The sequence below is a fragment of the Etheostoma spectabile genome, chromosome 19, assembly GCF_008692095.1.
Source record: "Etheostoma spectabile isolate EspeVRDwgs_2016 chromosome 19, UIUC_Espe_1.0, whole genome shotgun sequence".
In the NCBI taxonomy this organism is placed as follows: domain Eukaryota; kingdom Metazoa; phylum Chordata; class Actinopteri; order Perciformes; family Percidae; genus Etheostoma; species Etheostoma spectabile.
The window spans coordinates 18,665,749-18,682,359 of record NC_045751.1 but is presented as its reverse complement, the minus strand read 5'-3'; the positions used below and the strand labels follow the sequence as shown (position 1 = coordinate 18,682,359).

Here is a 16,611-nt window from a genome sequence, read left to right as displayed (position 1 = left end):
AGAGAGAGAGAGAGAGAGAGAGAGAGAGGAATGCCCCGTTAACGAGAATGTGACGTCAAGTCAGAGAGATTACAGCGAGGGCAACACCGGAAGTAAAGCGTGGTCACATTGGGTGAACTTCTATTTTATTTGTCAGGTAAACTAATTCCTTAACAGCAGTTAACAGCTATGTATCCCTTAAAGCTTCCAAAAAAATAATGGAATAAGGACAATTGCCAGAAAAGATTCTGGGTTACAGAAGGTCACTGGGCACGCTGATGTCATCCTTGTACTTCGGAAGACGGCTTTTATTTTGAAGGAAATATAGGCCTACTCTATTTTAAAGAAAAACCTAATTCAACCTCTGAAACACAATGCACACCTTAAATAGGATCTAGAAAAAAATATTATGTATATATTATATGAGTAGCCTACCACATTTGTCAATAATGTATTACTGGGCTATCTAAGATTTACTAATTGCAATTATTGAACATTCTCTACCAATGTATTATCTTGAATGTGGGTTTTACTTTGAAGAAAGTGACCGGAAGTTTGATGCGTCATTGGTGCTAGCTTACCGCCTCAGTGTGGAGTAGAAAACGGACTGTCGCTGGAGAGCAAAGAAGAGGAGAGAGGTGAAAAAAGCAGTGAAATGGTGTAAAAGCTGAGCAAGTCCAAACCGAGTCAGCGGACAAACGAGGAAGGACGACGCAGGAGGATTATTGTTCTTTGTATAATTATTAATAAAGTCAGTAAACTCCCGCTTTTTGATGCTTTCCTCACGGAGGTTTGAGCCAATAACGGACTTATTGGTCGGCTGAACCATGCAGAGGCTGCTGCTCCTGAGTTTGCTGTTGAGTTTTCAAACTGGTAAGACTGCATTTCTCATCTTTTTAGCGCATCATTCACTGCAAATAACGTTTAAATTGAATGTTGTGTGAAACTACAGAGGCTTTAAAAGAGACAGAGCCCAACGTTAGTAGCCTATTCCTTCAGAAGTGTGTGTGTGTGTGTGTGTGTGTGTGTGTGTGTGTGTGTGTCAGGGAGAAAACGAGAAAGGCATATAACGTGATTTCATAGCATTCCCTTATGAACCGCAGCAATGGATCACCTTAGGCGTGTGTGTACGCGCACGTGCAGCTACGTGTGAGCGCGTGTGTGTCTGCGTGTCCGCACCGCAGCAATGGATCGCCACACTTTTTTTTTTTTTTTCTCTTTATGACCATTGTCGCGGGCCTCTATACTTGTGCGAACATAATGTAATAATAATGAATAATAAAATACGGTCCTTGTGTGCGCGTGCGTTCGTCCAACTTGAACATGACGCGCGCGCGCCCACCGGACTTAATGACCTTTTGCATACATGACGAGCCCGCGCTGGCGTTATTCACACGGCCCTGACCGTGGTGAGGCGCTGAAGACGTGACGGGAATGACAGTGATTGACCAGCGCTGCTCTACATGCCAGCAGCACTTCCACACTGCTATCGCATCTCAATGGCTTGTCAGTCAATGAGACCACTGCTACCAGCCTCTGTAGTGATACACACACACACACACACACACACACACACACACACACGCACACCGCCCCTCTGCTGCTCCTGTCCTTGTGTCCTACCTGTGTGCTTGACACAAAGCCCATTTTCACCCTCTCTGTGCATTTTAACAGCACAATGAGGCGTGTGCAGTAGCAGCTGCAGCGGCGCCCATGCATCTGCTCCCCCTCTGTACCTGTGGGGTGCCAGGTAGGTTATTGGCTTATGATAATCACAGCTGTAGCCGAGTTGCTGGGAGACGGGAGGCTGAAGTAGGAGGATGGTTGTAATCTTTTTATAAGCTACCTGTTTGATCGAGATGTATACAGTATGTGTGTCGTCGTGGCCACACAGCCACAGCAAACCACCCTTTTTCTCTCTCTATTGTCTACCTTGGCTGACCGGGAGCGTGCATTGCTGGCGGCTGGCCGGCCAGTCCATCACTTCATCATAGGTAGGGGGCGTGTTCGGGGAAGGGAAGGTATGGAAAGGGATGATGTCACCGTGTCTGCCAGGCTTTGTATCGCTCAGCCAGCCTTGCCGTGCTCAGCATCCACCCATAGTGTGTTGTTGGGGTCTCATGCAAGCACACTACGACCTATACACAGTAGGCTCCTTTTCATCGACAGATCAGGGAAATTTGTGAATCCACATATGACACAATGTGGCAGTCGTCACACAGACACCCCCCTTCTCTCTCCATCGAGACACTTTGTCACATGCTGTTGCCCTGTCTGTCCACTCATAAACCGTTCAGTCCACATGACGATCTCAGTAACACTTGCAGATGTGCATAAGCAGGAAACACAAACACACACAAACACACACACAAACACACACAAACACACAGCCTATTTACATGTGTGAAGCCATGCGTCCTATTGTCTGTTGTTCCACTGTTACAACTGTGTAATCCGTTATAACTCCATGTTGGGCTCTCAAACAAAAAGACATTTGCTCTCAAAGGGTTTCCCGAAGACAAGATTAGCAGGCTGCATTTTGTTTCGTAAGATTTAAAACGGTGTAATAAAAGCACAGTCTCAAATGTTACACTGTGGTTTTTTTGCATTTGGGTGCGATGAGTAAACCTAACCCAGAGAGAGATGAGACGATTAGCTCCTCAAAAGAGATCATGCTTGCGTTAGGTCGGGCGCTTTTTTCTTAAGAGCACCCAGACTCTTATCTCTTCATTAGACAAGTAAAACAGAATTTCATGGCCTGCAATTTGCACACATGTAATTGCCTAGTAGTGCTAATGACTGCAGGGTTATTATTAGTCGAGCAGCTAATTAAAGCTTTTGTGAATCCGAATGTTTCTTAAGTGATTTCGATTGACTGTATCTCTACTAGCAACACCACTGGAGTGATTGATTTAGCATCCCAGCTTTGTATACCTACACACCAACTTGGTCATAAGTCCCAAGCAAGCGCCACCATTAATGCAGCTGTTAAATGTTACTGCATAATCAATCATTGCAGACACACGCCTTTAACTTCCTAATGAGCAGGAGAGCCTTGAGGCTGGACTTGCAGCACTGCACCTATAGCCCAGACGCTCGGCTCAAGTGCTGACTCGGACAAAGGCTCCAGTGCAGGTGTGCCATTTGTCAGCCTCTGTCTTTTTGTGCGGACAGAGGCCACGAGCTGCTGCCTGTACTGTACGCTCAGGCCCTGAATCACACAGCCGAGCTGGGAAGCATAGACCTCAGACAGATTCTACGTCAAAATAATCAGATAATGGAAGAGTCAGACACATTCAGGGGGCTTTTTACACCCAGAAAAAAGAAGGGTTGCTCAAGGGTTTTTTGATCAGCAAAGTTGTGTTTCTACTACCTCTCATGTGATGTTAATGACTCAAAGTGGGCTGTAATAGTTCAAATAACAATGAAGAATTGGGAAAGCCTCATAAAGAATCCATTGCGATACTAAAACACTCTGTTAAAGCCGCTGATTAACAACATTTGATGCATTCTTGCCAGGAATTCTCAGAGACATTTTCATCGAAAGACATTTTTCCACTCTCTATGCGATACTGCTGGGTAAACAAATATTCCTTAACACAGCAAGTGATGGCTTTTATGTTTTCACAACAACATCAAAAAATCTTGAGCTAATCCAACGAACCAAGACCTCCGTTTCATTAAGCTCATGCAGACCTGGAGAAATTGAAGCACTTAATATTGGTTACAAAAAAATGGGGACATAGTGGGATGTAATGTCCACTAAAACGGCACTCGGGAGCACTAGTTTGTGCTCAGATAATCTCTATGATACATTTAACATGCACAGTGGTAGCTACTGTGGCTGATGAAGAAAAAAGGGCCACCTAAAGGAACTCATACGGTGTTTGGTGTTTTAAGTCCCCAATGTCGCCTTCTGGAAGTTGATGCTGGGGGGTTATAACCCCATTGAGCAACTCAAACTTGTCAACATCCTCCAATGAGATGACCTTGTGGATTATTATTTATAGAACTATTCATATCTCTGTGAACCTGAAAGTGTTCTGCCATGGTTTCAAGGCTATCGTACCATTACGTGGTGCTATGCTCCCGGGTGTAGATCTGGAGTGACACAGAAGTCTGTTTTTAATTTTGATCCCAGCGAGCGAGGTATGGCTCTGGAGAGAGCATCCTACCCTTAATGTGCAATTTTGGGTCATGTTTTTTTTTTTTTTTTAATTGAATCTGAATGAAGTCTGTTTACCGAAAAGCATCTCTAATCGACATCAGCCACTGAAAGCAATCACTGAACCAGTTGTAAAGTTCAATCGGAGAATGGAGCACGTCCACGCCTGTTGTTCTCCATTGGGTTCCATTCAATCAACAAATTCTTGGCATTTCTGTTGCGGCGGGATTTTGTCAATAAGTGACATGTTGATGGCCTTTCTCAGTTGATAAGTTTGTTTAAGATCATTCCACTGGACACGAGTGCCCTGTAATGCTTTTTGAAGCGGCGCCTGGGAAACAAAAGAAGCAGCTTACGTGCCAGCATTCAGACGACTGAGTAAAAAACCTGATGAGGTACTGAAGAATTTAGTCAGATAATTCAGTATCAATCTGAAGGTCAGGCATACATCCGGTAAAAAAACGAAGTGTACACATTTCCTTTGAGCACCCTCAACGGCTACACGTTCCTCTACAGTGAAGCCCCAGGATTTAAAGGCCCCGTAATCTGATTGTGTTTGACAAGCCTGGGGCATCCAAGTTATAAAATGACGGAGGGGAAAAACACACACACATCCCCTTAAAAATGTTTCTTTATGCAGAGTCCCCCGAGCAAGAGAGGAACACTTTATCACATCTGACTGAATCTATTGGACTTGTTTTTCCTGTAACTGCACGGCCACATTCTGCAGCGAGCACCAATTTGGGGTGATAGGGAGGGGGTGGGGCGGGTTGCAGAAAAAGTTGTTTTGGGCAAGAAGTAGGGGGACAAAGAGGGGGAGTCTTGCGGGCAGGTGGGTGAAGCCTGATAGAGTGATTAGACTTCTTTTGGTTTGTTTTAAAGGTGGTGGGGAGGGGGGGATCATAGTATTGTAGTGTGGGAGGAGGGTCTGCTGGATAAAAAGAAAAGCAAGCCAGGAGAGAGCTGAGAGGGACGAGGACCGAGGAGGAGGAGGAGGAGTGGTCGGGAGGCCAGCGGCAGAGAGAAAGGGACTATTACTCAGGCCTGACTGCCTCTTCAGTGGGGACAGTGAAGCTGCTCATTCAGACAGAATATGGTCCAGGTCGGTTCAAAGGCTACATTTGCGCTGGAATTTGGAGTGGTTGAAGCCACATGTGAGGTGCCAGCTGAGCCCTTCCCCTGCCCCCGTCCCCTCCCAGGTTAATTGGCATTAATCGGTGTTGCTGTTAACTTTCTTCTTCACTTTCTTTCCCAACATGATTCTCTTTCTTGCTTACCAAAGTTCATTCTTTTCTCTCTTTCTGTCCCCTCCTGGACTTCTTTTTTTCCCTCCAATCTCTTTTTTCTCTCTCTCTCCCCCCCCCCCTCCATTACTTCTCCTTCTCTTTCCATCTACCCCTTTCTCTCTCTTGCTCTCTAATAAGTTCCAGATGTGGTTCTTGCATTCCTCTGGTCGGTGGAGAGAGAAAGAGAAGAGGGGAGGGGGTGGTATGAGTGGGGGGGAGGGGACAGGAGGAGAAGCACATTAATTAAAACAGGGAGCGCATGATGAGGAAGAGGAGCACATGTACTGTAACACACACACACACACACACATATACAAGCACACAAACACACAAACGTGCACTGGAAAACATGTGCACACACAAGTAGAGGGAGGGAGAATAGATGCATTTGTGTGCGAGTGTGTGTCTAAGGGGATGGGGGAGGGGGGAGGTCGGTCCTGTAACCTCAAAAGTTTTGGGACATTCTCCTCCTCCTCCTTCGTCTCCCCCCCCCTCTCCCCTCGCCCCCTCCCTCCGCAGGAATGTGGCTGACGCTGATGATGTCACTTCATTTCTCCGCTCTCCCAGTTTGTGCTCCTCTACAGGGACAGGGCCAATAGACAGAGAGATTTGACTCGCTCCATCCATCTTCCCCTTACAATAACAACATTAGGGTCAGCCGTCCAACTAAATCGGTTACCACAGTACGGCAACGCTCGCCGTCCCCTCGTCGTCATGTAATATAACGGCCTGCAGGCTAAATGTTTGCCGACTATGAGTAATGAGTGAGCCATCTCTTAGTAGTAGTAATCATTAATGGCTTTTAAGGCCGGCCATTAAAACCATTTTGTGCAGATGCATTATTTTGTCCAAGACTGCCACTGTCAACCTAATATACCCTCAGGGCTTGTCTTAACTCAGTATGCCCATGCTTTTAGTTCCAGATTAGGCTTCACCTAGTTTACATCTTGTCATGTGTAGTTGATGAAAGATACTTCTACATGGCCGAAAATATGTAGACCATAGACATTAATATTCTGCTGTAACAGGCTTTCAGGTTTCAGGCTCTCCGCAATATTTTGGAACCTAGCTGCAGGTATTTGCACACACTCAACAATCAGAGTGTTAGTGAGGTCCAACATTGATGTTGGGTGATAGGATGGCTCACAGTTGTATGGCAGGTATCGTTCAAAAAAATTACAATACAATTACCAATGCCAGTACCCTTAAAGTGATACGGATACCAATACTTCATTTGATACCTTTTTTTATTTGCTTCATTCGATATCCATTGTGTTAATGGCAGCATCTTGGCACACTGAACTGCCAACACACCACATTAAATTTAACGCTTGCAGTGATTGGCTGCAATAAAAGCCATACAAATAGTCATTTTCTTTCTAGATCTGGGTACACAAAGGATCGAATGCAGGTATGGTTGGAAAATTTCAATACTACTTACTACTTGTACTGGGTTATTTCAGTCAATTCCTTAAAAGTGTCTGATACCCGGCCCTATGCAGTTAGTTAGTGTTTTAGTTCCTTCCTTAGCTGTATAATGGGGTGCAGGCCACTCAATTTCATTTTGTAATGGTTGGGTTTCTGTAAATAACATCACAGAGTACGATCTAGACCTGCTCTTTTTATGAAAAGCGCAATGAGATAACTGTTGTTGTGATTTGGCGCTATATAAATAGAATTGAAAATGTCCTAGCCCAAACTGTGAACAAAAGCACCAGACCAAGTCCACGCTACAAGCTGTATTTGTTGAATCCAAAGGCTTTAAAATTTAATAGTCCACAATACTCAACCAAGATTTATTAACACCCCCGCTCACTTTGTTGTCTAGTCTTTAAGTGTGTGTGCTATCAACAAAGAAGTCTCCTCTTCAAAGTGACAGTATGAACTGATGAGAGTATTGGCGAGGGGCTCCGTATGAATATTACTTTGCTCTAGGAGGTCAAGGCCCCGGGCTTTTATTGGATGGTTTGCGACAGATGACATTGCACGAAGCTACAGTACATACCAATAAAATGAGATTACGCTGGATTGAATTAAAGCAGACCTTGGAGGAGGTGATTTATCGATGGGACGCTGCTTGTAAAATAGTCCTGCTGGATTCCATTACCATGCCGTACTGTAACGGGAAAGTGGATCGGCGCACCATCTGAAAGCTGTCACAGCTGATGGTGCAGATGTTAACGTGCTGGATCACGTGGCATTTAGAGACAGAGTGGATTTAGGAATGGGTCGCTGCCACAAATCAATAGGGAACTACTGCCTTTTGCCACTATTGATTTATTATGATATTGATTGTGCCAGTTGAATTCTGTGGCGACCCCTGCGCTACAAGCTACCCAGCACACTACTGCAGAGAGAAGCAGCTTGAAATGTATGTATCCCCTTGTCCAGCTTATCCAGAGGACGGCTATTGTTAGTTCTGGTCACCCTTGGTTACAGCGGAGTATTCTTTGTCAGCTGCGCAGCGTGTTGGCCGCACAAAGGCTCGTGGATTACCAGCGACGGGCCGGCTTCCCAGCGCTTGAGCATATTCATGTTGCCCGTAATGTGTCAGATGCCTCGTCCGTGAATTATCATATTACCCACCACTACTGATCCTGGGGTTGCCATGGCCACTGTGTCTGTCATTGTGTCAGTGGTCCTCACTGGCTGTAGCTATGGTAACAATGTCTGTAACAGAAGTTTGGTACAAATAAAGCTCTTGAGATGTGAAATGCGTGTTTGAGGGGAGCCTCAGAGAATGGAAGGGTGGCACACACGCGCACACAGACACACACACACACACACACACACACACACACACACACACACACACACGCACAAACATTTATAGAAAATGAGTGTTGTGCACACCTTGACAGGACATGCGCTCACGTTAGTATCAAAATGGACAGACAAAGCGCAGACACAATTTTCCTCCCGCCATTTTCAAATAAACATGTTTCCACAGCAACCATTTTGGTAGTAATGGAGAGAAGGAATGAGAGGGAGGAGTGATGGAGGGAAAGAGAAGCAGATATGCTTAAAGGTGGAAAGGTAGCCCAAGAAGGGAATAAGGTGGTCGGCGGAGGGACAAAGGGGGTTTCTGAGTAGATGCCTGGCAGACAAAAGGAAGTGAATAGGTAATGAGAAGGGGGCAAGGCCACAAAAGAGATGAATAAAGAGAGAGGTTGCTGACTGCTAGTAAGGGGGAGGACGGCAAGGTAAGGTGACAGAGGAAGGGAGCGAGCAGGCAGACAATGCGGCAAACAAAGGAACGAGTCGATGTCTTTCTCTTTCTGGATCTTCCTCCCCTCGGCCCTGATCTTCCCTCTGCTCCGTCCCCACCTCCAGGAGTCACCTTTGTGTTTGAGTGACACGGTGTCAGTGGGCTCAGTGGGTCGCCTCCTTTCACCCCCCGCTCCAATCCATCTACAGTATGTCTCTGGTTACTTCCTATAGCGCCTTCACCATGGTTATGGGTTATTTTGGCTGTCCTGCCATGGCGGCCATGTTGTTGAGAAAAGGCACGCACAGGTGGTAGAAGTCCCACAGCCACATAAACACAGGCAGGAACTGCATACACTCGTACATGTATAGATTTTAGAGTTGAAATGATTGGTTGATTTATTGATTAGTTGGCTGACAAAACATTCATTGACAACAAAATCTAGCTTTCTGAACTAAATCCGAAAAAAAAAAAAACACTGAACACTAATGGAAGCACACATCCGTCAGTGCACAGACTGACTGACGGACTGAAACCCAGATGTATGTACAGTAATATTCAGAGAACAGCAAGGACTGCATGACTCCTATGGCTGCAACTTTGTCCTGAAACAATGATGTCATCCTCCTCCGTTACACTTCACAGCTCTGTGTCTGTGGACCTCGCCGTCTCTTTGTTCCCCTATTCCTGCATCTCATTGTCAGGCAGCCCCTCCATAAAACTAACACATCGGCCACCCGCAGCGGCGATATGGAATTAGACAGATAACAAAATCAATTTAGGACGGATTGACTAACAGTGAAGGGGGGGGTTAAAGAGATGAAATAATGAGAGGCCAGTGCGGCCGCCTGACTATAAATTGGATAGGTGGAGGGAGGATGAGGTCATTGAAAAATGTTTTTCTTTTTTTTCAAAAAATGGGTGTACCAAACACTGGGGAGGATTTCATCATACACACAGATGCACATACGCCTGTACGCTCGCAGACACGCTCGTACAGAAAACTTTTTTTTTTGGGCAGTTACTTTACACGTCAGCTGTTGCTATGGTGATGCAAGTCTGTGATCCAGCCGAAGCGTGGGATTGGCTGGAGAGGAGCGAGGGAAAGGAAGGCAGGGGGACTTTGTTAGAGGGGTGCAGAGGGGTACAGGGAGGGCCAGACACAAAGATAATTAGATCGAAGCATAACAATCCATACAAATGCCTTTTTACTTAATAGCATCTGATTTAATGAGACTGAATACCATCAGTGAACCTTTCCCAGAACCCTCTACGGCATGGCATCACTCGTCTCCTGTCCCATAGACAGACAGAGGCGAGGCAAGCCTGCATCTAAATGCTGTGAAGCAAGATTTGACATTCACCACCTAACAGCAGGGTGTGTGGCAAATTAAGAAATGCAGGGCATATGAGCAGCACCCATACTTAAAATAGCTCCACACATCTTTCCATGCATATACCCTTTCAGTACTTTTCAGCAACAAATTGACGGTTCATTACCTTGCTATTAAAACCCCATTGCATGGTGCGAGATGTGCTCTTGGGCTAAATTGCTGTGGTGGTTCACACTATGGCGGCGTGTGGCCATGCTTTTGGTGAGTCACCCGGCCAAGCTGTGCGTGCTCGCCTTTAGCTTTGTGTCTGCTTTGACAAGCCGAGGCTGGTGTCACAGTGTCTGCAGGGCTGTTGTCCTAGGCTCCAGTTTAACCCTAATCCCTTCACAAACTTTGACTAGGGCTGTACTTAATCCTAGACTAAACTGAGACCATTTCCCAATGGAGATGGAGATGCTCCGCTGACTTGACGGTTTAGGCCAGAGTTGTGGTTTAATCCATGTTCTGGAAACCGCCTTGTACGTGTGGATTATATGTTTGGGGCTGTGGTTTTGTTTGTGTTGACAGGAAATTGTTAGCCCATGTGGTGAAGGTTAGGTCATCTGTAGCGCCTGTTTTTGTTTGTGTGTGCGCGTCCCAGTGCATGTGGCCATGGTCGCAGCTCTTTGTGATCGTGGCGTTTGTGTGGACAGAGTGCTCGGAGTCTCCCGGTGGTATCTTGGGGATCAGTGACTCAAGGAAATCAGGACACACTCTAAATTTGTCACTGCAGCATAACCCACATAATGAAAGAACACAAGCTCCCTCGCATAAGCTTTCTTGTCCTGCCTTTGCTCTAACTGCTCGCTGCGTGTAGATTTCCTTCGTTAAACACACAGACACACGCGCACACAAGCACATACTCGTCATGTTGACAAGTGTTAACTGGGTAATATGGAAATCAGAAGGCGATGAGCACATGTTGAAATGAGTCAGTGTTTTCAGACCTCAGCCTTTTTGCATGGGTGCTTTCGCTGCAGATTGTGTAGAGTACTAAATACTCAGAAGTATTCAGTTTGGATTATGTTTGTGGTTTACTGAGGCAGTTGAGGGAATACCTCCAGCTAACATATCTGAGGTGGTGGAGGAAAGGATTTGCTTGCCCCCGGGCTACTGTCAAGGTTGTGTGTTAGTTTAAACCCAGCTAAATTCTCTTTACACCCATGTATATCTGGGAAAAGGCTTGTTATGCTTTTTAAGATAGTATGAACCCACACTGTACATTCCAGTAATTGCGATTAGATGAATGCGAGTTGTATCAAATTAGGGTGCTTACAAGAAATGAAAGCACAAATCTATACTCTCAATAATAACCTTTTGTTTATAAGGTTAGTTTTTCTGAAATATCTAGGTGATTATAAATGATCATCCTCAATTACTACTACATCACTGCCACATGTGTTTGCTATAATAGGCTCAGTGCATATGTAACATTTAATCTGCAGACTATGTGGTCACTCTCAGGTACATGAAGCTTTTTAGCACCTTTCAGTTAACCATGTTGGTTTTCACAGCTGTAAAACATGTTTTCAACAGTAGCAGACAGCGGTTTTCAGTAGCTGTGTTTCCATTAACGTATCTTTATGCACATTTCGAAGTATCACATTAGAAAGGCTGGATGGAATTGACAATTTCTATAAAACTTCATGAATTTTGTTTTTACGCTTGCTGGAGGTGGTTTTGCGCCAAACCATTTGATGGAATTTGAACCATTTGATGGCCTAATTAAGGCCCGAACGCCGACAGCAGCGAAACCCTGAAACGGGAGAAATATTTGGTATTTCTATTTTTTGCCACAGTTTTGCTTGAAATGTGCTTAACAATGAAACACGACTTGTGAAAAAGTTCAGACAAAATCACAAAAACGAGCAACAATAAAAATTTTGAAAAATAAATATTATTTTTAACTTATTTCCAACTGAGCCCCGCCCACTTCAAACCGGTGAATTTCTACATTCTAAAAGACCAAAACGTATTCCAACTTTGATAGAAAATTATATATTCACGTTGGACCCCATCCCTCATAGTAAGAGGATGATTGAGAAATATTAAAGAAGTGAAATGAACTAACCCATATCTAATTTCTTATGTAATAAATATACTGACTTTGTAGTGCAAGTAAATGGATAGTTGTTTCTTATTTACCTCTATACAGTCATAGTTTTCTTCTTTCTTTGAAAAATCTTTTACCGTAATTAAGACATTTTGTTGAGCTATGGTGGTTGCTGGCTGGTGAAAACATGCATTCTTGTGGTGCTTTTTGTCAATGTTTACAGTTGAAGGCTTTTTGACTTATATGACATGACTTTTACTTCCTAACTTTTCATAGCCAATCATTGTTGCTCTGTTGTTGTTTGTCTTTGTTTATTCCAGTTCATTTGGGTGTTCCTCAGGGAGCAAATTACGGTCCGCTATTATTATTTTTGGTTCAGTACTAAATAATTCTAGGTATGCGTGTCTCAGATCTCCATGTGCATCTGATTCCCTTTTCACTGTGTATCCTCGCACATCTCCTTTATCTTCAGAATATTAATGTGCTGCACTGTCAGAAGCCATTGTTATGATTGGTAAGGAAATCTTTTTGCATGACTGGGTTCTTTTGTATTATCAGGCATATTGTACCACTGCAAATCACATCAAATCTGACATGATAAGGGGAAAGTGCATGTCTGTGTATATGAAAGAGAGGGGGAAATGTGAGGGATAGGGACCGAGGGTCATTGTGCGAGGCAGTAGGTGGGGTGCAGAGGCATATGGCAGTTGTTAAAAAATAGTGAGAGATGGGAACCTTTAGAAAAGAGCTGGAGGGCTCAGAGGGAGAATGTGTGAGGGAATGAGAGAGGGAGTGTACGGGAAAAGGGGGGGTGAGATAAAAAAAAGTGGAGACACAAGTGAGAAGGAGAGATGTAAATGGTAGGAGGTGAAAAAAAGGAAGTGAGGGAAAAAGTGAGAGAAGAGAGAGATGGGGGAATGAGAAAGAGAGGGAGAAAGAAAGTGCTGGAGGGCTGATATTTAATGTGATAAATGAGTTGTGACAGTCCGCCTCTAACCCCCTTCCAACCAGCGAGGAGGAGGAACACAGAAATAGAAAGCATTATGGGTAAAAGGACATATACAGCATTATATATGTATATAGAAAGAATGAGGCCCATACAGTGGAGGAGAGGTAGAGGAAAATCAGTGCAGGCAAAAGGACATTCATAGACAGCATTATAGATGTACAAAGTGAAGGAGGCGAGTAGGGATGCATACATATTTGGGGAAAAGCACAGAGTGAAGCAAAGCAATTTGGATAAAGGACATACAACATTATAGAGAGAGAATGGAAGGAGAGAGGTAATGGCTGGAGGATGAGGAGGGTGTACTACGCAGCATTGGGTTAATGATCCACAGTACAAGATTCCTTGAAATAACAAGTGGGAGAGGGGAGAAAAATGGAAGCAAGAGACAGAATGGAAAGAATGGAAATTTAAAGCGAGATGCAAATCCTCCACAGTGATCGCCTCTCCTCTATTGTACGGGTGTCATGTCTTCAAGGGACAGCTAATTACAACTTGTCATCATACAGCGTGAAACAATAGCAGAGGTTTTTTTTTCTGGTTATTCCCCACATATTAGACAGCCGGTCGGTGGGCAAGCATGCCGCTGGTCTGTCTGCTGTAAGAGTGGACTGCAGACTAAAGGGAGAGAGTGTAGTAGACAATGACAACCACTGTAGTTTTAGTTGTGGAGTGGAAGCCTGGGAGATGACTCATAGGGAGGAATGAAGAAGGGAGAAACAGAGGGAGGGCCAGAGAGTTTTGAAGAAATAAAGGTCTGGAACTAGAAGAAGAAAAGGGGTGTGAGAAACCCTATGGCTGAAGTTGCCTGTTTGATCTCCCAGCTCTTCTCTACTGAGTCAGCTTTAAACCACCTCCTCGTCTTCTTTCATTCTCTTTCTTCTTCTTCTTCTTCTTCTTCTGCTTCTTCTTCTTCTCTTACTCTGTTCTGATTCCCTCTTCTTTGACACCTCCGTCTTTCCATGCCATTATTTTAACGGCCGCAAGCCAACGTGGGATCAAAGATGGCATTCCGTTTCTGCTTGGGGAATGCAGTTTTCAATCAATTAACCATAACACCACAGATGCAGTAATATGCTGCGTGGTTGGGATGATTTTACAGTAGCATGCTGGCAGAGTGTACACAGTTAAAAAAAATAATGAGAAAGTCTCTAACTTAACCCTCCGTTTCTCCCAATTCTCTATCTTTCTCTCCAGTGTGGACAGCAAGGTTCTCTCAGGAGCCGGCAGACCAGTCGGTGGTGCGGGGCCAGAGGGTGATCCTGTCCTGTGTTGTCTTCAACTACTCAGGCATTGTTCAGTGGACCAAAGACGGCTTGGCTCTGGGCATCGGCGAGGACCTCCAGGGTGAGACATCATACAGCCTCTCTCAGGCTTCCTTCACTCTGTTCAGTATGTGACTAAGATGGCTTTTTCAAAGCTGATGCTGATACTTTTGGATTGGAGTTGCTGATAGGCAACATTTCTTGCTGCATGTTTAAAGCTGTGGAAATGTTGTAAAGGCCTTAAGTTCTTTCTGGTACTCTTTAAGACAGCTCACCATTTACATGTTTAACTTCTTATGACACATTTTAGAGTGCAGAGGGAAGACATTTAAAAAAAAAATGTTTTGAACTTATGTTTTTTGGAAATTTTGCAGTTTAAATCACAAAATCAACATGAAATCATTTTAGTACAATCCCCATCCCACCCCTGATTGCTGCCTCAAGATTCCTCCCAAGATGACCAAAAAAAGCGTGACATCAAGCACAAATAAATGCACAACAGACATACAACAACCTCATTTAAATGGACATAAAAAGAGAAGAAAAGAAGTAAATAAATAAAACATTTTAAATTTAAAAGTTTTTACTCATCATCAAAATAACTCTTACTTGGACTGATACAGTTGTTACTCCTCCTAGTCTGTTATTTGGGTTAGGTTGTACATAATAATTATAATTACATGTATTTGTATTCCCCTTTAATGTAAATTAGATTTTTTCAATCTTCAATTTAAAAATAATCCCTCTAAGCCATCTTGGATGAGATGGTGCTATCGATCTCAATAGAGAAGGGGGAGACGTCATGATGACAGAGTAGAAAAGGCAACCACATTACAACTCTTGTATCTTGTATCCCATGGCATACTTCTGCAGTTACCAGGGGGTATGTGGATAGACTATGGAGTAACTCAGCTAATATAAAACCAGACTAAGAGTCCACAGCCATGCTTGCAGCTTTGCGAGGCTGCACAGTGGTGCTTTGAGCATTAACCACTAAACTACCAGCTACGGACTGCACAGGACATGCTTTCATTTCCTAGCCCTGGGCTAAGTGTTGCCCTATGATAAAAAATGTCTTTTTTTTACAAGCAAATCATTTTCTTCTCAAGTCATCTGTGATCTTTCATGTGTTACAGATGTGGAATTTGGTTTTCCTGTATGCACAGCTGTCTCACAGCATTTTTAATGACAGTGACACACTCGCCCAGTACGACATTGCGTGTATGTAACTGCCATGTCTCATGTATGCTGACAACATATTTTTGTAGTTACAGCTAGATTGAGCCAGCAAAGCAGTTTTGGCCAAGAGAGCGGCTGCCCCATCAAACCATGTTGTGACAAACTGTGCACTTATTTAGGTTGATGTTAACTTTGGCCACCTTTTCTACACATATCACCCAATGCTTGATGGGAAACTGCGAAGCTCCCTCGGGCCCATTTTACAGACTGACACTCTTCCACTTGGTTGAGGAGCATCACATCATCACCGCTGTCATGTCAGCGGTGGGTGACACTGACCGGCTAATATCTGTTATAGAAGGTTTTCACGCAGGTATTCCGTATGGAGGTACTCCGCATCACAACAAAGCACAGGCACTGAAGTAGCTCCAGAACGTTGTCAAGGAAAATGGTTATTATTGCCGGGTTTTAGGTTGAACCAATAGGTCAGACCGAGAAAAAACATTTGGAATAATATTGACTTCCAAAAATTATTAAAAACCAAGGAGAGGAATGCCAAAAGTTATCAGAGGAAAGGAGGCACTTGTGGTTGGCAAAGCTCAAACTCACTCAGGTAGTGTAGATAGCAAACTGGGGCTCTTTAAAAAATGATTGAGAGTCACTTGGCTACACCTTGAGTATCGCAATGATGTCATACAGTTAAGGTTAGGTTGACTAAAGACGTTGTTGCATTACTTACTTTGGCCATCACAACACAACAGTCGTTGATGACTTGGTACCGTCTCCCTCACCCATCCACACACCATCTGGGTATAGGCCTCCAAACCTTTGAAGAAATTTAGGTCTGCTGCTGTGTATGGGCTTGGCGAGAAAAACAAGTAGTTGACTATATCGGGATATGCAACTGAAGGAAGAGTCATACAGGAACGGGTCGTCATGGGTCCAAGAAGTGGGAGCCAACTCATAGGGATCTGCACCGCCTATAAACTATATTTTCTCAAAATATTGCGCCTTTTCTTGTGGTCCAAGTCCTTCCCTATGCCTGTCCTACATGCCTTTGCATCTTGGATGCTTTTCTGTTGTTTAAACATGGCTAC

At 44.1% G+C, this 16,611-nt stretch overlaps 1 protein-coding gene across 4 annotated transcripts in view; it reads left to right on the top strand.

The window, feature by feature from the left end:
- Positions 1–578: 578 nt before the first annotated feature.
- The window catches only part of LOC116707439 (kin of IRRE-like protein 1), a 32,806-nt gene continuing 16,773 nt past the window's right edge, over positions 579–16,611 (top strand). For all 4 annotated transcript variants that reach the window (XM_032544775.1, XM_032544773.1, XM_032544774.1 and 1 more), the window contains exons 1-2: positions 579–852; positions 14,268–14,417. In XM_032544775.1, coding sequence (XP_032400666.1) covers positions 807–852; positions 14,268–14,417 — 196 coding nt within the window. In that variant the 5' untranslated portion in view covers positions 579–806. The remainder of the gene's footprint in view (positions 853–14,267; positions 14,418–16,611) is intronic.